This window comes from Sylvia atricapilla, chromosome 2 (assembly GCF_009819655.1).
Source record: "Sylvia atricapilla isolate bSylAtr1 chromosome 2, bSylAtr1.pri, whole genome shotgun sequence".
Lineage (NCBI taxonomy): Eukaryota > Metazoa > Chordata > Aves > Passeriformes > Sylviidae > Sylvia > Sylvia atricapilla.
The window spans coordinates 54844770-54868350 of NC_089141.1; the positions used below are offsets into that span (position 1 = coordinate 54844770).

The following is a 23581-nucleotide window of genomic DNA, read 5'->3' on the forward strand; positions in this document are numbered from 1 at the left end:
CTCTGAAAAAAAATGGAGAAAGCAGAACTAGAACTTGGTCTTATTTCTTTTTGTTAAGGAAAATCTCTCTCATAATTTAAAGGCAGAAAAAAAATGTGTCAAAAATAATCAGATACAAATAATTATATCAGGAAGGAAACTATCAACAATAGAATCTCACAGAAAAAATAAGCCCTTTACTTCTTAAAAAGACATGGGGAGTTCATTTTCAAGAACAGAGCAACAAGCCATCTTTAACGAATCTGTTTTAACTGCTACTTTAGAACAACTCTCTGCAAACTCATTTTACTGAGGAAAAAAAGGCAGCTATATGAAAACAACAGCTAGTCAGTTCAAAATCATTAAGCAGAATGTTTTTACCACCCACCATTCACATCATGTTTGATTTTGCACAATGATTCATATCACTTACAAATTCCACTTGAGAAAATCAGGAACATCATTTCAGTTATCTCCTCCCAAAACAAAAACTCATGGTTTTATTTTTTTGCCAATACAGACTGATATACCAGTGAAAAGAATGACTAACCCTAAATGTGCATTAATTGATAGCTACTCCTCTAACAAACAACAATTAAAGTTACTGCATAGGAATAAACTATTTTCATTCGTTTCTCGTATTAGAGCACAAGTTACATGATGCAACTGTAGTACTTGTATAGCATATGCTATTCCCAGGCAGGTTTCTCCTGGCGGTCTTTTTTGCTTTATCCAGTGAAATTGTGCCATATGTCTTATTGCAATGAAGTCTCTAAAGTACTCAGAATTTGTATTTTCTTTTAGAGTCAACTTAAAATTTTTCACTTCCCTTTAATGAAAGTAAGGGAAATGTGACAAAGTGTGAGGAACCCGATAAAAAATAATCCACACTTTTTCTTCCTTTCAAGGAAAAATCCACATAAACTGAACATCCACCACTGGGTGAACTACAAACCCATGTTCTGGTGAATTAATAATTAAAGCATCCAAGCTCATATTAACTGCTCTTAGCCACTTACCTCTGGCTAAATATCCCACAAAATGGAGTATCTAAATTTTGTATTTGTAGCACTTCAGGAAGCTATTTGTTGTACCTCTCATGATAGAGTTTAAATGTACACTACAAGTTTTTCAGTCTTGCACTGAAGGCACTAGACTGTCTACGCTTAGGAGATGTAAATCAACTGCAGACAACTTACTGGTAGTAATCTGCAGCAGCCAAGTGCCCCACGTAGCACATACCCTGAGCTGTCAATTAAAACTTGTTCTCTCTGAAGTCTGAGATCCATGACTTCAGGATTCCCCAAAGTAAGCACTAGATTGCTAGGGTGCTACATAAGGAGGGAGGTATGTATGCTCTGGGATATGAAGTATAATGCAGAAATGTGAGCATTACTGCAAAACTGACCCAGGAAGTCCTCCAGGAGCCATGTGCAAAGCAGGTACTCTCCTGTTTGTTCCCTGCTGTATCAGTCCTACACCAGGCTCACAGGACTGGGCTAGCCTAGAAAAGCAGCAGCCTGGAAAATCCATCTAAACCATGCCACATTGACCTACCTTCTTCAATCCCACTGCCATGAAAACCCTTGCAGAAAACCCCATGTTCACCCCACCTGCTAGAGATTAAACATACTCTGTGACTTGAAGTGAAAGCATGTCTAAATAATTACTTGGTGATTTCAGAGAGCCTTTAATATGTAAAAGAAGTAACCAAACCCAAGAATCCTCCTTCATCACTCCAAGCCCCATAAACACACCTAGTGGAAGCTGCAGTCTTGTAGTCCCATCAGTTATTTTGTCCTGAGTTGCAGCTCTCAAACTGCACCCATAAACAAACTCTACTGCTTCACAAATCAACAGATTCAAGCATAAGGTGATGCTGAAAACTTGATAACGGGGTCTGTCATATTTCCTGTGACTCAATGCACAGTCACAGATCTTATGGGGACCCTAAAGATAGGGCTGTTTCTCTACTAATGAAGAAAGAACCCTATATTAAAGACTGCTTTAAAATTTTTATTTTAAAAGATCCAAAATTTAACAAAAGGAAAAAAGAAAAACCACAGTTAAAAGAACTTTTTCAAAGCTTGTAAGTGATTATTCAGTGATAATTCAGTAAGAATACACTAAAATTGGGACAGAACCATAGAACATCTTGAGTTGGATGGAAGCCAGAAGGATCATCATTCCAACACCCTGCTCCTTGCCAGGGCATAACTGTACAGAACTTTACATAACTGTAAAAGATTTTAATTTGCTTTTAAATAATCTTATTTTAATTATGACAATAAATAAGAACAATCAATGTTAAGAAACTGTGTAAAGCAAGCAGACATAAAAGTTATTGCACAATGTATCTGCTGAATCTTCTACGACCCAAGGCTTCAGGTTTCAGTTTTTGGCACTAGATTCCAGCAAGTCTTTTGCTTCATTTATTTTTGTTGCTAAGTAAGGTGATCCACCTGAGAAGAGAAAGGGGAAAGGAATACTGTTTACACATTAGTATTAAGTACCAAATGAACTCACTTGCAGCATCTCTTTATTACTCACTTTTATTAGCTCTTTCCTACACAGATCCCTTTGATACAAATGAACACTGATAAATAGTCAAATAATTGACAAGGAAATACAAGAAATGTAATCAAAACTGAAATCACTCTAGAATTACATAGAACAACTTGTCTGAAATCTGAAATCACTTTACATTCTGTGATATATGCAAGGTCAGTTGTCCTGAACATTCACTCAAACCTAACAACTATTACTTCCACTCATCCTAAAAACTGAGAGATAAAATTTTAACATAACTTTGACGGAGAATTATTGTGCGAACATCTCCTGTGTGAGATGCCCAGAGTTACCAGCCAGAAACCATTACATTAAACTTCTAGTATGCCCTCACACTTCTAGTGCTGAACACTCCATTGCTCTACACTCCATCTAACAATCTAATTACAGTTCAGCAGTCTCTCTGTGTTTGGGTTTTTTTCACTCTCGCCTTGAGTGCCAACCATCTGCCCACAGTCACCAAAAACAACACTGCAAGGTATTGTCACTTACCACTTACTACAATACACCTATATTTTATGTGAAAATGCGATCCCAGCAGTACTGTGCACTGCATAGCCTTTTCCAAGGCATTTATTCGACTTTATTTTTCTCATTCACCATTTCATGCATTCTATTAATCAGGAAAGACAATGATAAAAGAAACATGCAGAGCTAGTTGTAGACACATACAAAGAAAAAGGTGAGGCTTGCTTAAAGACTTTTTTAGGACATTGCTGCAGGAATCCAAATCAGTATAAAGTCATTTCATGGTGTAGTAAAACAACAGAGAAAACAAATGAAGTTCTTTTGCATGGTTTGGTCTTGTTTGAGTGTTGTAGTTCTAATAGGTAAGCCACACTGGAGGAAAGTGGGGTAGGGCAAGGGATGCATACTGAATTTGCTATTGAAAAAATAATTTATTTTTTTCTGTTTTTAAATCAAGTAGCTTTGTAGCAAGGAATAGGATTACTACATTGACTACTGCTTCTTTCACAGAGTAGATAAGAGGATCAAACAAACAGTAAAGACTAAAACCTGCAATAAACAATGTATTTCAAGTAATTTTTAAACGTGCATTGCTTTGCCATGTGTCTAGAATACAGGATCTTAAAGTAAATTCAAATCTGTTGGAAATGTTTTCACTACATTTACATCCTTAAGTGCCATATTAATTTTGTAGCCCTCCAATGAGAGGAAATTCAGTCTCATGATTGCTTAAGTGTTTGTTTATAATTAAGGCAAGTCCAAAAGGTTTCTCTCTTCCATTTTTTTTCTGAAAGGAAATGTTATTTTACAAAATTTGTAACTGATAACTTAACATACAATGTATCAATATAAAAACACTTTAAAACTGAACTGTAGAGATTAATAAGCAACCATTTCAGTAGTATTATCTGGGGATGTTATTATGCAGATTTCTATATATTTCTTATTTATTTCTAATATTTCTCTCTCCAACAGTTTGGATCTCAGAACACATGTAACTTAAAATCTGCAATTACTGCTCTTTCTTCTATCAACTCCAGGTGGTAAATTATTATTTTAAAATTACATTATACCATTGAATATTATTTTTAAATGAACATCTGCGCTACCCACAGCCAGAAGTGATCTATACACAAGCAAACAAGCCTCTCTGTGATGCCACATGTTCAAAATTACTCCAGGCCCTCTCTCTGCAGTTGAAGATATTACACAAGGTTTTTTTCTACAGTCATGCCAGAAGAGCTTCAGGGGCATCGAGAGGCACAAATCCTTCAACTGGTGCTCCCACTGAGAAAATGCTCCGTGTCTCACCATCACACAGGAGGGCTCACTACATCCATCCAAACCTACACTGTACCCAGGTGCAGGGGCATTAAAACTCTTAAGAGTGCAGCATTAAAATCTTTGTTAGGGTTGTTAGGATTTTCCTAACACGAACCATTTCTTCAGATCTACTCAATATCCACATGGAGATTCTCAATTCTCTCTGGCTCATGTGTCCACATACTGCTACCACAAACTTAGAAGTCCATTATCAATAAAACTTCACCACATAGGCACTCCAGTGTTTAAGAGACTTTTGACCATTATAATATATTAGAAACTAAGAAGAGAATTTACCTTCTAGGACTGTGCAGCTTATACACTATAAAAGGGCAAAAAATGAGTTTGAAATCGCACACGCAGGACAGCTTTAAAACTAAACTGAGGGGTGGAGAGAAAAGTATCAACTAAACACTTCTCATGGCCAGTGGACACACTTACTTTTTCATTTTCTTAAAATGGGGTGCTGGTAGGGAGCCTGTAATTCTGTCAAAAAGATATAAAAACCCTCTGATTTCCCCTTTTGACTTCTGAAATACAGTGCAACCCTACACCATCTGTTATTTTAAAGTAGAAACAGCAATGAACATATGGGCTTTCTTTCTCAAGCAGCTGTAGTGTAGTTAAAGTTGTAATAATAGCCTTTCTCTAAGATAAATTTTCATTAAAAATCCGGCCAGTAAAGCAGCAGTGCCCAGCTTTACATTCTTTCCAAGTGAATTTCATGAAGTCTGAAATTCATCAATGATGTACTTAGTAACTGCAAAACATTTCCCCACAGAAAGTTAACTTCCATGCATGCAACTGGTCCACAACAGTTCAAACCAGCAATTTTAGTTTAATGTAAAATTTCATAGCTTATTTTTCCTTATTTTTCAAGTAGTTTTTGCAAAGTGTGGAAAACTGGTCCCCAAGCTCACAGTTTTAACTGAAGCAGCACAAGTACAGGAAACAACTTCAAAGAAAAATGAGTAAAACAGGTTCTCTCAGTTTATCTGAGAGAAGACACACAGAAGCTCAAGTCAATAAATAAACAACAAACGTTTGCACTTGATGTGGTTATTTACACAGTCAGAAAACTTAAAGGATGTCATTTAAGCCTCTTCCTTTCCAGCCCTACTTAAGAAAAGTAATAATTATTTACCTTTATCAGGATGATTCAAAATCATGATTTTCCTATGCGCTGTTCTGATTTTGTCCTTGCCAGCAGATGGACTGCAAAAACAAATTGAAGTGCTTACAAGAGATGCGGAGCACTCAGGCTAAAAATTAACATTTTATACTGGCTTCAAAAATAATTAAAACTTGAGATTTTCACCATCTTGTGGACAAAACACAGAACTGCATCTCTGAGGAGACAACAACAAAAGCATGTAATGCAAAGAGAATGACATTTTTCAAAAGCCTGTGTATTTGACAAATACAAATATCTTTCAGGTTTTTGTAAAATGCAATACATTCACTCATTTAAAATAAAAAATTTGAAGGGGGAAAAATAGGACAGTCCCTGCAGTTCTAGGGTATATGTGGCTGGTTATTCTAGAATTAAATGCAGAAAAGAAATTTTTCTTCCAAGAAAATAAATATTTTTATGACCAGAGACAAAACAATAAATATTTAATATTATCACATTTTGTTCTACTGTAAATATTTTTACAGCAGCTATAAATATTTTTTCTTTCTGCTGGGGCCTGAAAAAAATTGCATGTTATTCTTGCAAAGCTGTTTTAACGTGTTACATTCAGGGACAGGTTGATTTACAGGTGCTACCAACATAATGTTGTTTACTTCAATGACATACATAAAATATGTATTTGGCCTAAATTAAATACAGAATATGTACCTTGCTAAACAAATAACCACTTATGGATGCAGTATGCCAACACAGAAAGGCTCTTGTATGCAAAAGGACAGTTTGAATGGTTCAGTTTTTTATAATTTGTTAGTATGCAGAAATGAATCAGTGTTTTCCACTTCAGGTGACTTCTTAATCAGTGATGATTCAATTAATTAATCTTTCTGTAGATACAGCTTGAATGCAAGGTATCAGCCCAACTAAATTCCCGAGGTAAACAACCTCTCTAATTATTATTCTGTCACAGTGAAATTAGGGTGTGTTGCAAAAATAGTTCACAGAACTGCATAAGAAAAGAATACTTCAATTGAACAGAAAGTAACCTAGAAAGCAAGAAACAAACAGAGGGTGAAAGGTCTTGGATTATATAAATACAAAAGTGAAGTGATTTATCACACAACTATAAATAAGAATCATCTATATTTTGATTTAAAAAGCTGTTTTTAATACTAGAAAGGAAAGCTGTTATACCACATTTAGAACCTCAGATGGCAAATTCCACTTTTCCCCCATAACTGGTGAAAAGTGGCAATTGCATATTACAGAAGATCATCCAGGTCTGCTCAAAGAAACAACTATGAAAAGAGAGGTCTACTACAAATTTGCTCCATTTATGAGATATATTGCTTATCCCACCATGGGCTCTAAAGATTCTTTATCACTAAAAAAAAAAATAAAAATCACATTTTCCTTGACTTGCAATGAGTCACACCAACATCATGCTGCCTTCTGACATCACCAACTGGCCAAGAACTCTGTCACTGTGGTGTGAACAGCTGATATGCTGCAGGGCAGGGCTGACATTCAGAGGCACCTCGAGAGGCTGCAAGAAGGGGCTGACTAGAAACCCTTCACAAAATTCCACAAGGATGGGTGCAGAGCCTGGTACTTGGGATGAAGTCTCCCTCGAAATGCTAGAGGCTGGGAAATGCCTGGCTGGGGAGTGGCTCTGCTGAAAGGGACCCAGAGGCACAGCAAGAACAATTCTCCACTGCAGTTACCATGCCTTCAATCCAAACAAAAGCCACAAGTTTTATGAGCATTTTTTTTTGTTTGTTTTCTGTTTAGTTTAGGCAGAGTATTAGAATAATTTACAAGCCATTAGAAGTCTTTTACAAAAGGAGTTACAGTTTTGGCAAGAGTGTTCCAGATTCTTGCAGGATGCATCTGCTTCATCCAATACTTGCTAAAGTAAAAACATATTGATGCAACACACCTACCTTACACCTAAAATAAGACTTGCTTCTCGCCTACTCATTTTCTGTTCAAATCCTCCTTTATAGTATGATGAAAGACTCTAAAAAGAAGAAAGGGAAAAAAAGCAATAATCAGTTTCATGCACAAGGTGCCAGAAACTAACCTGTAGTCATATGACCTCATTCAGAGCATTACATTTATCTGTGATTTATTTTGAAGGCAAAGAATGACTGGAAAGCAGATAATATGAAAGGACATCTCCTGAGTGATAACACATACAAAAAACAACTTAAAAATAACTACCTGTGTTTTCACAATCTTCTACTGTTAATAAGAGATATTAATAGCTACAACTACTATAATCCTGCCTCCAGGCAAAACAGTACAGAATCAAAGTACACACTAGCATAGGATGGTATAGTGCATGTGTTGGGGAGTGCACGGGAGAGAAAGCAGGATAATTGTTGAGAACAGCACTGGTACCATCTCAATGGAAAATGCCAAAAGTGACAATACTTTGGCATCTATGGATGTTATGGACAATCACTCCAGATATTTCTTTAAAGAAAGTAAGTAAAAAAACCCAACAGAGATAAGAATAGATTTCTGTGTGAAGGAATGGTACTTAAAAAGTGTATCATGAGCTCTTTGAAGGAACCCTGAAAACAAACAAAAAGAAAACAAGAAAAAAAAAAAAAAAAAAAGAAGGCTTAGCATAAAAACACAACTTTTACTTCAGGAAGCCACTGAGAACAGTGGAAAATAGTGAAGTATATGGAGAAATCCTAAGCCTTTACATCCTTCCTTCAGAACCAGTGACTCACAACTATTAGATACAGGATCTGTGGTTAATTTTAATTCATTGTCATATTAAACTTTATGCACTGTTTTAAGAAAGAAAAAAAAAACAGTGGGAAAAGAATGTCAAAAAGGAGAGGGAAATGAGAGCAAATAATTACAGCAATTATCATGGAGAATGGTTGAAAGTGTATTTGTCTATATTTTAAATTATGAAAAAAAACCTACAGAACCCCACTGATGGTTAGCAGTGATCACAAAGTGAATGTTTCTGTAAGTCCCAGAGGCAGCAGATGTAGCTCCAAGCCTTGGGGAACCAGCACACAGAAATCACTAACAAGACTGAAATCTTTTCCTCAATGCAAAGCCTATCAAGTAGGGGAAAATAAGCTTCTTTTGTTGCCATCAAAGGGAAGTCTGGCCCGAGAGCTGAGACTATTTTTAAGTATTCCATTCACCCCCAGGTAAAATGTGTCTGGCCCTTGAAAAAGCGCTCACTAAATATAGCCATTCATATTCAGTGAGAATTTTGCCTTATGTCTACACAAACTCTCTTATATAATTTCAAAGCCATTATATAGCACTTAAAGGTCTCTGTCTATGACATCTAAGCAAAGCATTTCAACTTAGGAGAGATATTCACCCAAAAGCATGATTCACAAATACTTCACCTATTGCTACCATAAAAGTCACACGCAACCACAGAAGAGATTTTTTTTTAGTGTGCTGTTATGACCAAAGACTAATTTTATCTTCCTTCTTCAGACCCCAAACCATGAATAAAGTAACCACTACAGTAACACTACAGGTATTAAAGCTGAAGGAACTGTGGATGTGCCAGGCCAACAAGGAGAATCTGTGGAGGAGCCACTCCTGGAACTCCAGGGCAACACAAACCAGGTCTGCAATAGTGCACATGGACATGACAGGTTAGAGGGGCCAACACGAAGGGAACACACAGCTCTTCTCTGGTTCTCAGAAGGGAACTGATATTAATAATTTAATGGCCAACAGGTAACATCCTTGAAGAGCAGAACTGCACAGAAATTTGCAACAATGTCCAACAATTACTACAAGTAAAAGTGAAAAAAAAAGCACACTTTAATGTTCTCTGAGAGTTTTTTCAAGAAACATTTGCTCCCAAAGCAGTCTAGCTGCACATTGCTTCTTGAATTCTTCTCTGCCCTTCAACTCTGCCATACAACTCTAATGCAGGAGAACACTACTTTGCTATTAATGTAGAGAAGAGCAACATTTGAATTTTCTTTAACACAGTTTTTCTCTGTTCTCGATAGATTTCACCTAAAACACTATTGAAAATGAGAGACTAGGGAGGGATGGCTGCAGGCTTATGTTCAGAAATATTTTCTCATGCCTATAAAGCCTACATCCTTGACAGTGCTCTAACCTTAGGAAGCCTCAGTTCACCTCCAAGTGTAATGAGAAAAGAAAATCTGTTGCCTGTGTCCCTTCACACACAAACAAAAACAGTTTGTTGAATTGGTCTCCAAGAAAAAATGTTTTCTTCTCATAAGTGAAGGATGTAGCAACAATAATCAGTTCTTAACTTAAGATCTCCATCTTAAGCAGAATTTAAAGCAAAAGGAAATTACACATAAAAGCATTTTTTCCCGTTGGTTAGCAAAAAGAGGAAGAAACACTGAGACTTCATTTCAGGCAACACCTTGGCAAATTTCTAGTTCTCTAATGAAAGCACTTTTGCATGGTACTCAAACTAAAATGTTTCTTTCCTAGTTGTAAATACTAAGTAATGGCTGGAAAGATATTTTTCTGTTATGAGAACTCCTTGATGAGCAAGCAGTTCTAGACACTTGATTATTTATTAGCTCCTGCAATTGCAAAGAAAATTTTGTACTGGAAAAAGCATTGCAATGAGCTCTTCATTCCTTTGTACTATTTGGGGGAAGGAGAGGAGGTATCATTTAATTTACTTAATTTCCTTGCACATTATTGTTGTTTAGCAATTGATGTTAAGTCCTCCTTTCTGAACAAATTATGCTATTAATAGGTTTGGGGCACAGGGAGGGACAGAAATCAGCTGCACTTGCTTTGCAAACATTTATTCAGTCTTGCAAATCTTCACAAAAGTAACCAGATAAGAAAATCTAATGGATAGGGACCATGACATCTTTAAGATACTTTTTCTTTCATAGCACAGGGAAAGCATAATCACTGTTCCCATGCCAGTTAAGAGACTGAAAACACCAAACCTGAGACCATACATTAGATCATATCACATGGATTAGTGAATTTTTCTGGAAACTATATGTTGCTGTTCCAGCACCAATACAGTCCTCCACCAAAACGGTAACAAACACTGGAGGAGAAAACAAAACGAAACAAAACAAAACAAACACAAAAAACAAACTACAACTACAAACTATTTAGAAGCTGTGATATAATATATCATTTTTCTAATATCAACTTTAACTTCCTTAACTTTAGTTAGAAAAGGAATCTTATAAAATGGACTGCACTGTTCTCTGGAAACTTTATTTTCAATTAAAGACAGGAGAGGTGGTTGCTACCTTTACCTCTCAATTCAGAACTCTATGAGTCTGAGCAGAACCAGATCCAATAAGGGAAATGCACTGGGAAAACCTAATTATGTGCTACAGAAGACATAATTTTCTTATGGAACACAGTTTCCTGATTGTGGGATTTGAGTATTTTGACAATTCATCTGGCCTAGAATTGCTGTTTCTATCTTCAATATCTTCTGTCTTTCAATCCTCAATATAATTGATTCCACAAAGAAAGGTAATGAATGCTACTGAAACGTTTCTTTATTTCATACTTTAAGGAAATATTAATAGTGTAATTAATGGCAATAATTCTGAGAAAGAAAAGCCAGATGACTACTTAGAGCTATGCACCTTCTAGTGGCAACAGACTCTTATCACTACACACAGAAACAGAACAGTGTCACTGGCATTTGCGACACCAGCGACAAAAGTACTCTCAAACCAAAAAAAATAACATTTCTGTGGGAACAAGCATTATAACTTGTCATAGAGTGGAAATGACAATATATCCTCTAAGGTCTTTCTCCACTGAAAGAAAGATGTTAGAAAACTTCAAAACTAAATTACAGAAGCATTTACAAATACATATTCTTAAATATGAAGCAACTGTCTTAAATGAGAGATAAACATTCAGAATAAAGCTTTTATTTGCATCTGCTTACTATTTCTGACTAAAAGATGAGTGCAGTTGTTGACTGTACACATTACTTATTTACGTAAGTGAACAGGAAGCGTAAAATCCTCAAGATACAGCAAGCGGCATTCTAAATGATCACTTAATAATTGCTCAGCTTCACCTTTCCCAAGTCATTTATTAGTGAGCAGACAGAAAAAATAAACAGCATCTGTATTACCTTGTGTGATTGGGAAGGACCAACATCAACTGTGATTTCTACTGCAAAGAGAGCGGGGGATGCATTGTAAATGGAGGAGTGGGGGCTTACAGAAGGAGACAGATAGCTTTTAAATAGGCAGCTGTTCACAGACCCTCAAGAAAAAGGAGGCCGTGAGGGACAAGGTTTCATTCTAGAAAGCTAGAATAAGCACTGAAAATTATAGTGACGAGTTGTGTGCCCTCTAACACCATAGAAACCCAGCTAAGTAACACTGAGGCCAGACACTAAAGGTCATGAGATGCTTTTTCCAGTAAGCACAGACAGAAGTACCAATGGCCTGATAAACTTTGTCAGTACAGAGTAAAGGGCAATAAGTGGTCAAGAAACGTGATAAAAGTGCTAATTCACAAATTATACTCAGCAGCTTCAAATTCCACAAAGTCGTGTAAAACTACTAAAATAAGCAGTTTGAAGAATAAGCACCTACATAGGACCTTTGCATTTAGTCTTTTCTCTATTGTTTCCAAGAAAATAACTCACTGTTAAGGAAAGAAGAAACAAATATTAAAAAATACAAACCAAGAAAGTAGTAGCTGTGCAGTAGTAAAAACCTTGGTTAAGAATTATACAAGGATCTTTAAATTGGACCATGGTTGTAGAAGAAAAATATTATCACTATCCTGTCAGAAATATAAAGCCAGCAAATATACATAGTAAATGGCAAACAGGAAGAGAGTGTCTACTGTCTCCAGTAGATCTCATCTTACACTGAAAACTTTTATTTTCAAGTTCAGAAATAGAATAGCAGAAGAGATAACCTAATGGAAATCAAGACACAATTCTGGGCAGAAAGGCAGGATATGAAGGCAGACAGAGGACACTGCTCCAGGGACTAGGAATACTTAGAATGCAGAAGCTCCTCGTTTGCTCTTTATGGTTGTTCATGAATTCTGCAGGACTCAAAGTCACTATGGTAAAAATGAGATAGGTCTGTAATGAGCTTGGCTCAGTCAGCATTGAGGGGTGCAGTTTCCTAGGAACAGACACCTCTCCATGCATAGCATGTCACATTTCAATGTGTTAAAAAGAGTCACTGCCTGCTTTCTTATGTGAATGTGTCTGAATTTAGATTCTCTAGCCTGTGTCTACAAATGGATAGAAAAAGAACTGCAGGAGTAAAACTGCTAGGGAGGGAAGAAGGGTGAAGACTGAAGCACTCTATACTCTGAAGCCACATGTACTGCTAGCTACACTTAGTAAGCCTGCAAGTCAGCCTGTATCTGTATCATGTGAAAGCAATTTAATTCACAGTACCTAAAGTCCCCTCTGTTGCTTTGGCAGGTGACATGGGAATATCTCAAAAAAATTTTTTTTTTCAAATACGAAAAAAAAAAAATTGACATTGGTCTCACAACAGCAATGCAGTAAGAGGGACAGAGAAAAAAAAAGTTTTCCAGGAGCACTGTTTCTGGCTGAAACATATGGCAAGCAAAAACAAATGTGGACCAGCCCCAAGAGGACATTGAATCTCCTCCCCAGGGAGCTTGCCTTGACCAAGCTTGCACCTTCAGCACAGGAACACCAAGCACAGATGGCAAATGAATTTGGACCACAGAGTCTGTCTAGACAGACTCTGCGCTGCAACTGGCCTGACATTAGTAGGTACAACGCTAATATCATGTTTTAAAAAGCCTACCTTTAGTATATTTTTCAGGAAATAATAATCTGTACAACTACTCCCTGAACATGCTCACCCATCAGCATCATGAAGGGAATAGCATGGTTAAGTGTATGCAGACTATGAACTCTGAAGGAACACACTGCCACAAGCAGACATCTATCTCATTGGGAATTACTTCAATCAAACAGGAATAGAACACATGTATTTATTTACCAGAGGAAAACATAGCCACTGAAGCAGTAAGTAAATGCTCTCAAATATTCCCTGCATATGCATCCCACACAACACTCTACTTCTTGATTTTTTACCTCGTTATTGTATTTTTTAACAAGTAGGGCAAACCCAAACAACAGAAATCTGGTTAAAAGTTCAAATTAACTGGGAAAGAAAAAAAAAGACAACTCTTACATTAACCAGCACACAAGCTCTCCCATCTCCATGGCAACCCATCCTAGAAGTTCACCAATTTGTCTTCTTGATTTTTAACACTGTATCTAAAAGACTAAATTCTTTCACTTTTAGCTGCTGGAAATGAAACTGCATGTCATCACTTTGCAATATTTAGGAATTAGTGACTTTCTCACAGTGTACTCAAACAATTTATCCTTACACTTACTAGTAAAGGGTTCCAAAACAAGGAACATCAGCAGAAAAAATTGCAATTGTTTATCAAACTCATAAAAACATTTTGATACAGCTTCATCCATGGGGATTTAAAATGCAGTAGACAACATGCCAGAACTTACACAGTAGGGAGCAGCCCTACTCTGGGAAAAAATTATCTACCTGGCACTTTACTGTATTTAACATAAAATGTCTCCTTTCTGAATCCCTAAAATACAAAATCATAAATTTAGTATGAAATAATATCTAAACTTACTGAAGTTGAAATCCTCTTTGCTGCCTCTGTAATTGTCTGTTCCAATGGTTTCCAAACACGGAAAGCGTAACGACCTGAAAAAGATGAAGGTTAAATGAAATAGTCACTAAAATGCAAAAAAAAAAAAAAACACAAACAAGCTCCAACTTATGTTCATCAGCTTACAGCAGAAAGAATTTTGGTTTAAAAAAACCCCAAACTATTGGGAGAGGGAGAAGAATTTTAGTGTACAGCATCTAAAAACCTAGTCATGGACTGCGAAGACCCATTGTGTTTACTCACTATTTAACTCACTAAATAAATAGATTTGAATACATTTCAATATGATAAATGAAGAGATCTGCCTCGTGAACTTTAGGAAAAAGGGCAGTTTGAAACATTATGTTTGGGAATACATGATTTATTAAATACTCTTCAAAGGTAATGTCTTCAAAAAAAAGGAAACCACGTACTACACATTTCTTGTTGTGAAGCTGTATGCTTAATTACACACCTTGTAAACACTGCATTTTTAATTTCGTTACAAAAAGATGATCTTCTGGGATTCAGAGCCATTCAACTTCCCACTAGCACTGAATGCCTGTAGCTAGGAAAGACTAGAGGGATTCCTCTAAGGCTGTGTTCCCAGAAGTACAAAGCAGGTTTATCAACACCAGAATCAAGTTTTATATCATGTCACTGGAGGATTTTCCATGTAAATCCTCTCTCTCCAGTTATTGTTTTAAGTATTCTTTAGCAATGTAACTCATTATTACACACAATGGAAAAACTATTTATAAAATGTGCCCCTGCTTCATTCAAATAGCATCTTGCATTTATTCTTAAAACACATATTGTATCCATAAGTTTTAGTGATCTAAGCGTGTACCTGTGTTAACACAGAAGTTAAAACCACATTAGAGTATCTCCGCTCAAATACTGTGATGTACCATTACCTCACTCTCTTCTTAGTGCTTTCTGTTAACTGATATTTCATGTTAAACTCATGCTCTGTGTTCAAACTAGAACCTACTTTTCAGATGCCAAGAGTTCAGGTAATAAACAATGTAGTATGGAAACAGTTAGTATGGTACAACATTATAGTCACTAAAATCTTTTATTTTCCTCTATTTCAATTTGTTGAGCACCACCTTCATATCACAGCATCTTGTTGCATTCTTCTGTTCTAAAAGGCCTCCACATTGCAATATGTTATTAAGTAAATAAAATTTCCACCTTTCATTTTGCAGATGAAAAGCAGATGGAGCATTTTTCAAAAAGTATTTTGGAATTTATGACTTTGAAAGGACAGGAACTACAGGTGGAAACAAATTTCCACAGTACTCTCAAGGAACCTTCCCACTTTCCATTATCTGTATTCACAAAAACTTCATTAACCCTTTTGGAAACCACAACTCACAAGAGAGAGTTCTGCTGGTAATTTACCTTACCTGCAAATGCAACAGTTGCAATACCAAGTCCAAGTGCTATCATAGTCCTGGCCTAAAGCAGAGAAACAGGAATCAGAATAACACGCGAATTCTAATTTGATATATACACTCTTTTTACTTTAACAATGAGTATTTCTGATGTCTGATGTGGACACTTCATTTACAACTTATGAAAGTGATGAAAGTAAGTTCTGTATTCCACAGGCCACATTAGACTTTATGGCTCAGTCCCATTAACACACCAACGCATCAGGTTTAACTTGAACTACCCACTAGCAAATCAATGAACACACACTGAAGTCAGCTCATAGTATGCACTGATAAAAACACAAGGCACACAGCTATACAGGATTACTTGAAATTACTTGCAGACTAAATCAACACAGTACATACAACAAAGTATCCATTTACTACAAAAACATGAAGAACTAACTCATAACTCCCATATCAGATCTATGTGTTTTCCTACACTTGAAAAGTGCTTGAAAAAGTCAGGCATTTCAAGAAGGATAAGAAGTATCCCTGTGTTGATCAAGAAGCCCATGAAAGGTATGAAGTAAACCTTAAAGAAAGGACTGACTTCTCACATGTTTGCAGAATTCAGGAAGGGTGAAAAGCTCTCCACTTCTGAAAAGCCTCCATGTAATCTTTGAAACAATGGAAACAGTCATCTGCAGTATCACCCATCTTATCATATGACAGTTCAATAATGCCTTGAATTTTCCCCCAGGAAACCTGAGAAATCAGATTAGGTTTATCTTGAATTCAAAACATAATGACAGTGAAAATGTCTTTGTCACCAGACTGTCTCTTCTATATATGACTTACTTCCACCATTATCCCATAACTGGTTTATACCTTTTATACAAGCAATTCTGACAGAAAGACTTAAAGCTCCAACTTCAATGTGAATGCCCTAACAACTGGATCTGGAGCCAAGATGCCTTTGTCACAAAGATTTCTGGGGCTGAAATACTCCGGTTTTGATTGCACCCAACCTCATTTCTAGACTGTGGGAGCGGGGTAAGAGTTTGGAAATACTGTTTTCAAAGCCTTCCTAGAGCTGGCTTAGCAGGGCCGAGATGGTGGGTTGGCAACTTGCCCAGTGAAGAGGCAGCTGTACAAGATGCAGGCATCACCCTCACGCCCAGTGCCTCCTACAGCTTTGGCTCTGAAGGCGAGTGGCTGTCGCCTGTAGCACTGAGCTCAGGACAGAAGAAGTGGCACCTCCTCTGAGGTCACTGAGAAGCAGCTGTATTCCTCTGGATCTAGCACCTGGATGCCACAGATTTTAACTAAGTACCTATCTCCCACTTACCTGAGGGGGAATTTTTGCCTTAGAAATTTGCCTGTATATTACATTTTAGTAATCTGACCCTTCCACTTCAGTGCAGTCTTCAGTCTCAATATTAACATTCATTTCTGAACATAAAAATAATGTAGTGGCTTTATGTCTGTTGTTTTTTTTCAGTTTTCACGAAATTTCCTCTCATCTTTTCCCCATGAAAAAGTTTAAGCATGTTAAGCATGTTATCTTAAATAGTAGATGATGTAAATTGTGAAGCATACAGTTCACCTCCTCACTAAACTAAAACTCTTTCCATTTCTTCTCACAAATCAGTTTTCTCGGGCTCTCAATATTCAAACTTACAAATATCCACTTACTAACAAACCACAACCAGCCACCTTTCTGGAAATATCATAACCCTATAGGAATTCTATATTATTCTGTCCTGTGGTTTGTGACCATGAATTAATATTCAAGAGTTTCCTTGACTTATTCAGACTGACAGCAAGAGTCTTTTACTAAGTGGTTACAGTCAATTAAGAGCTCAACAATGTGTGAAATAGATCACTGGCAAAAAAAAATTAAAAAAAATTAGCCTGTGATTGTCCAAATTAAGTTATACCTGCTTTGCCACCAAAAAGGTAGTTTAAGTCAGCGCTTTACTAGACATGCAGGTTGCAACAAGGCATTAGCAGCAGGCACCTCATCGCAGGCAAGACCAAGCACAGTGACCAGACTAATAAATAATACCAGGATCCTGTCAGTTCGGTTCAGAAATACTTTAAGTGTTTTGCACAATAATCTGGGAGCACAGTGCTGAGACCCCCGAGGGCCTCTGACAGAGCTGGCCATGTCCACTGGAATGCATTAGTCCAATCTCAGTGGGAAGCACCAGCAGTTAGTGCAAAGCAACTGCTGCTGGGAATTCAGCAGGTAAAATCAAACCATGGCAGTACCTTGAACAGGAGAAGGATGCAGGGTCAAGGGGAAAATGAAGACAAGACAGAGAACTTGGTAAAAGTGGTACAAAGCTCAAGCAAGAGAGGACTGAAAGACTGCCCACACATTAAGTGAAATACAGGCACCGAAAATCTGAGAAATACTGGTTCATGGTAACTCACCTCATTTGCATTATGAGCAGGTTACAGAAGAGCCACTTGCCACATATTAGCAAAGAAGTGGTAACATCAAAGCATCTTGAATGTTTGTTATGGTGTGAATGTATTCTAACTATACACGTGTTAAAAACAGAATTTGGACCAGTGTGAGATTGCAGGTTTGGCATTTTCTTGACACAGACTCTCATAAAAACAGTGGCAAATTAAGTCCAACTTGACTTAGTTTCCTTTTCCATGCTCACTCAATTCAGTTGAATATTTAGAAGAATCAGTCAAGGTTAGCCTGGTGCTTTGAAATGTGAAGTCCAAAGCTTGAATTAAATGCACTCCTTTCACGTCAATATTAAATGAAAGCAACTCACTCTCTCTGTGGAGAGAGTTCATTTACAGCATGCTAATACAACTACCATCATGATCACTTCTGTCTCCTATTGCTTGAAATTGCATTTCATAAGGGATAAATAAATAAATACATACGCACTGACTTTCAATTATGACACAACTTACCTTCCCCAACCCCTTCCAAAAATGCAGTTAAAAAACTTCTAAGATGTGGATTTTAAATGAAATCATTACGTTAAGACCCAAGAGGGAAAAATAAAGAAAAAAAGTATTAAAAACTAACATCTGTCCCTTTCTTTATTCAATGAATCAGCTCCCAAAGGTTAATCATCAACCCCATGCTATTCTGCTGATCTCAGTATTTTCATTTTACTACATAATTCAGTTTTCAGTAACAAACCCTGTTAAAGGAAATGAATGAAAAAGTTATGATTTTTTTTTTAAGTTCTGAATTTTCTTAATCCTTTTCAGAAATGAGTGTAAGAAAACACAAGCATTAGGAAGACTTGATTTACCTAAGCATTTGGCAAACAAAAGGGCATAAAGCATATTAATAAATACACAGTATGTTAGAAAACAGAGATTTTTCTGCCTATTCCTTTAATATTTAATTCTCCAGCAGCCTTAATTTTTTAGCAGAAGAAAAGGGAAGGATATTATTTTTGCAAATCCCTAATCCATGGTGCCCTTCTAACTTCAACACATTCAAAAAATAGAATTACATATATGGTTCTTAGCATTAGAGCTTCTCCTTCTATGAAATAAAAGTTAAATTTTTAAACAAAAGGAGAATTTCAAATGCATCATTTTAAAACTTCAGCACAACACACTTACATCTGACAACAGGCTGCAAATGCTAATGATTTCCAAATGTTTAAACTTATCTGCCTGCATAGGATTCGGATTTTATACTGGCTCTCCCACCACAACCAGTGGAACACCCTTCACAGCCAAATGAAAAATATTTTGCTCTCCTCACTACGAAGGTCCACACACAGCAGGAGCCCTACAGTCTTTTGCCTCAGAAACCTGCAGTGAGCAGAACAGAATAAAAGGCACAGAGAAAATAATTATTTGCTTTCATAGGTTGAATGGCATTTCGCAATTAATCCATGTTTAATTGTGGACCAGCAAAACAGGAAGTATGTACCTATATTCAAATAAATACACAAGTATAAATTAACTAAAAATTTTTATGGTTTGGTTTGTTTGTTTGTTTGTTGTGGGTTTTTTTTAGTTCTGTACACTTCTACGAAGTAGGATACACAAGTATATTAACTAAGTGTACAAAAATGCTTCTGAAAATAAATATTACCTTAAATAAAAATGCTTGACTCGAAATATAAATGATTGTTTGGTACAGAAGATAGAATAAGGCTTCTATTCCTCAGAAGAGTAGCTCAAGTTTATTGGAATACTGCCCTAGAGCAAACCACCTTACACTACATGGAAGCAGAACAATGTTTAAGTGGGATTGTATTATAAACCCTATGCAACTGCTTTGATTTCATAATCTAGTGTTTTCCCTCTAGTCTTAACCTTCCTATGGAATTTAATTTTTTTCCCAAAAGTGAATTAAAAGCAATTTCAGATAGATGCTGCTCTCCACACTGACACAATTCTCACGTCATTTTGTGTCCTTTGATTTACAGTAACTTTTTTGGTTTTTATATAAAGGTATGACTACAGTTCCAGATGGTTTTTCATAGGACACTGAAGTAGAGCAAGATTCAGTAACAGAACAATTACCATAAAGCATTCAAATCAATCTTCTTGAGTATGTATTCATTAACAAAGGCTCCTGTGGGTGATCTTTGAGAACAGACTCCTCATGCTTCCACTACTGCTCTTCCATTGCCCTAAATGCTTTTGCAAAACAACCACACGAGTAAATGTGACCAGATCAAGTGACTTTTAACTAGTACCCTGGACTAAAGAATAAATTTCAATAGAGAACTGTAGACATCCAGATTTTAGTCCTCTTAAGTCCCATCTCAGTCTCCCAAATCCCAGTAAGAATGTGACAGTACTCATAACAACAAAGCAAGCCATGCTAACTCCAAATGCAAATTTTACCCCAGATGGTTAAGAAGGCCCAAAGACTCAACAAAATTCTAGGAATTTCTTGCTAGCCTTCTGCAGGGAGAATTGCCATGACAATAATGAGTTTCAGAGCCAGCTTCTTAATATTACATACTGTTAATTACACAGGAAGACTCTTCTGTGGGGGGGAAAAAAAAAAAAAAGTCCTAGACTGTAGTAACAATGAATAAATAACTTAGAGAACGGTGATTTTTAAAACTGTGTTTGAAAAGAAGTAGAAATATTGTAGAGACAACTTCACACATACAATTAGGTTAGGCAAGTAAGACTTTAAAGCCATTTAAAAAATGTGAAAACTTCACCATCTGGGGCTTTAAGCCATGCATTTTTCCCAATTCTCTTTTCCAGTGGGAACTCACTGTTCCCTGAACTAGATTAAGAGACGGGAATGAAGGAATGGGATGAAGTCCCAGCATCCTTTCCTCTAGAGTACGACACAGCATAGGAAACTGGAGACACTTTGCCTCCACCCAGCCTTTCCCACGTTACAAAGCACCAGATGAGAATTACACTCCTGAAACAGAGCTCTACAAAACCCTCAACATTCAAACCTGCCTGTAGTAATAACACTTGCACAGTGGGTGAAAAAGTGTCAGCCATCACCTTTTCACGGCAGGGAACAAAATTCTTGGCCTTGTTTGCAAATGTCAGGGCTGAAGCGTTCCCATGTACCCTGCTGTGGAACCCCAGAAGCTAAGGGTGAGATGTGTATGTTCCAAACACCCACTGGCTGTGGAGACAACCGAGGGCCCTTGCCAGTGACAGGCAGGAATTGCTGGCAATAACCAAGGATCGTTGCTATCAACACGCCGCGGGAAAGAACAAGATGTGACTGGAGAAAGGGGCCATGCAGAGGCAGGGCAGCGCTTTTCCTTGTTCTAGCTCCTGGAGGCAAACACAGCCCAGCACAGAGCAAGGAGGAGGCCAAGAAGTGGGCACGCACGGTAGTGGGGGGATCAAAACCACCAAAGACTCCCCAAGCCCTCCAGCCCGTTTCCAGAATTGCGCAGACAGTGTGAAATCTGTCTTCTTTGGCAGGGAAAGCCTATCCATAAAAAGTGTCCTGAGGCACGCCCAGGACATTTCATCTGCTGGACCCAAGACTGGTGATCCTTTCTACTTTCTTTTTTTTTCTCGCGCTTTTTTAAAGTCTTTTTTTCTCTTTCTCTTCTTCTTTAATTCGCATCTTCTTTTCTTCCTTTTTACCCTACCCCTTTATCCTAAACCCGCTGCCGTGTGCTTACATAGTAGGTCAGAGCCAACACTTCTACGCCAACCGTGTAAAGCACCAATAAAACTTTCTGTTTGCGGGCCCTCTGCCTTCCCTCATTCCCTGGGACCACCAGCATTTACGAACCTACACTGCAGCTGCGCCCGCGGCACGGGGCCAAGGACCCTGTGTCCCCAGTCTCCCTGCCCAGCCGGAGGGGAGCGGAGAACGTCTGTCCCCGCAGCCCGGCGCCCGCCCCGCTCACACACGTCACCCTTCACACGTGCGAAGGCCCAGGGTGAGGACGGGGCAGTAGCGGCCTCACGGCCCGGGGCATGGGGATCTCGCCACGCGCTCACCAGCCCCCGGTCCAGCTCGGCTTGGCCCTTGCCGGCGCTCGTAGGGCTCCGGCTGTACTCGGCGTAGCGCAGGCCCTCGGCGGAGGCCGCAGCGCCCTCCATGATTGAGCGAGGCGGAACGAACTCTACGGGTCGGCCGGAGGGACAAACACTGCGGCAGGACGGAGCGCGAAGGGCCTCCTCCCGTGCGGCCAAGGCAGGCGCTCCGCAACCCGGGAAAAGCGGGAAACGGAGCGATAAGGGATAATCAATGTAGACATTAGGGATAATCAACGCATTAACAAATAGGATCAGGAGAGGGGAAAACATTCAGGCCACACGGAAATTATTCGTGCCCATCTTGAGGATACAGGATTTAGAAAGGCGGGGGTCACATATGTTAAGGAAAGGATCAAGCGTAATTAATCTGGGAAAAACAAACAAACAAACAACAAAACAGTAAAAATGCATTTTAAAATTTACATGCTTGCACCTCACTTGATGTCTGTACATGTTGCAATGTGTTTATACTTTGATTCCCTGCAGATGCTGCCACTTTGGATCGTAGCTGGCCCTTCTGGAAGTGCTCCTCATCTGACGCCGCCCTGTGCCGAAGTCGCCCATCGCCTTTGGTCGAGTACCACCATCAGTAAAACGCTCGGCCCCGTATCCGCACAGCACTGAGGCAACTCTTCCCTTGTGCTGCTTCTCCTTCCCTCCTGCCTGGTAGTGATGGAATTGGAGCATCTGCGGGTTGCTAAGCGGTGCGACTGGACAAAAAGGATTACTCTTCTTACCTCCTATTTCAAACGACGATTGCTCTTCTGAGCATCTCTTAAGTATCTTTTTAAAGTACCACTGAGGTGAACTGACCATGTAGAGCATTTCATTAACCTTAGAAAGACATATAAATTTAACTTTCTACTGAACAGAAGTCATTGGAAGTTGCATGATGATCCATTTGTCAAGAAATGCATTCATTTTTACTTCTTCATTGGACATATAAAATACAATCATGTATGATTAATTTTTTAAGCCTTCAGTGGAATTGGATTTCTTAGAAATTTAAAACTTATATTAGAATCAATTAAAATGTCCCCAAATAATCTTTTGGTTTTATTTGTTTTCATAGAACTTATGCAGAACAGTATGTCACTTATTACTTTCTTGATTAGCAAACCCAGCTTAAAAAACAAGAAGTTGAAAGTTTTGGAATTTAGGGTCTCTTCCTTAGTTTTCCAAGCTGATCTCTGAGACCCCTTAACAGGTCAGATTCTGTTCTCATTAATCCAAAGCCTGTGATTCTGCTATTTTGCCCAAATACTACTACTTCCTGGTTAAAGCAGCCAGGTTCTTCCTCCTTTATAAGTATCAAATCCAGAAAAGCATCTGCCCTTGTCAGGCGCTTGATCACCTTTGGAAGGAAATGTATGAATTTAGGAAATATTTTATGTCGTTGTTAAAGGGTAGCAAAATTGGACTCTTAAAGACACTGGGTCATAATATGGTCCATACAAATACATCCAGACACACTCTGAGATGGAGAACAGTGCTCAAAACATCTTTTTCATATCACCAGCCACGCTACTGCTGCTGCTTTCCGGACAGAGAGCCACAGGAA

General features: G+C 38.0%; 1 protein-coding gene across 2 annotated transcripts; it reads right to left on the minus strand.

The window, feature by feature from the left end:
• Window positions 1-787: 787 nt before the first annotated feature.
• DNAJC15 (DnaJ heat shock protein family (Hsp40) member C15) lies at window positions 788-22093 on the minus strand. Of its 2 annotated transcripts, none has more exons than XM_066313330.1 (6): window positions 21982-22093; window positions 15562-15613; window positions 14132-14205; window positions 7414-7490; window positions 5483-5553; window positions 788-2441 (listed from the first exon to the last, which is right to left on the minus strand). In XM_066313330.1, exons 1-6 carry the CDS (start codon window positions 22081-22083, stop codon window positions 2371-2373), a joined length of 447 nt encoding a protein of 148 aa, XP_066169427.1. In that variant the 5' UTR covers window positions 22084-22093; the 3' UTR covers window positions 788-2370. The 2 variants fall into 2 exon arrangements, with proteins under 2 accessions (XP_066169427.1, XP_066169426.1); XM_066313329.1 differs by lacking the exon at window positions 21982-22093 and adding an exon at window positions 21770-21848.
• Between the last annotated feature and the right edge of the window lie 1488 nt (window positions 22094-23581).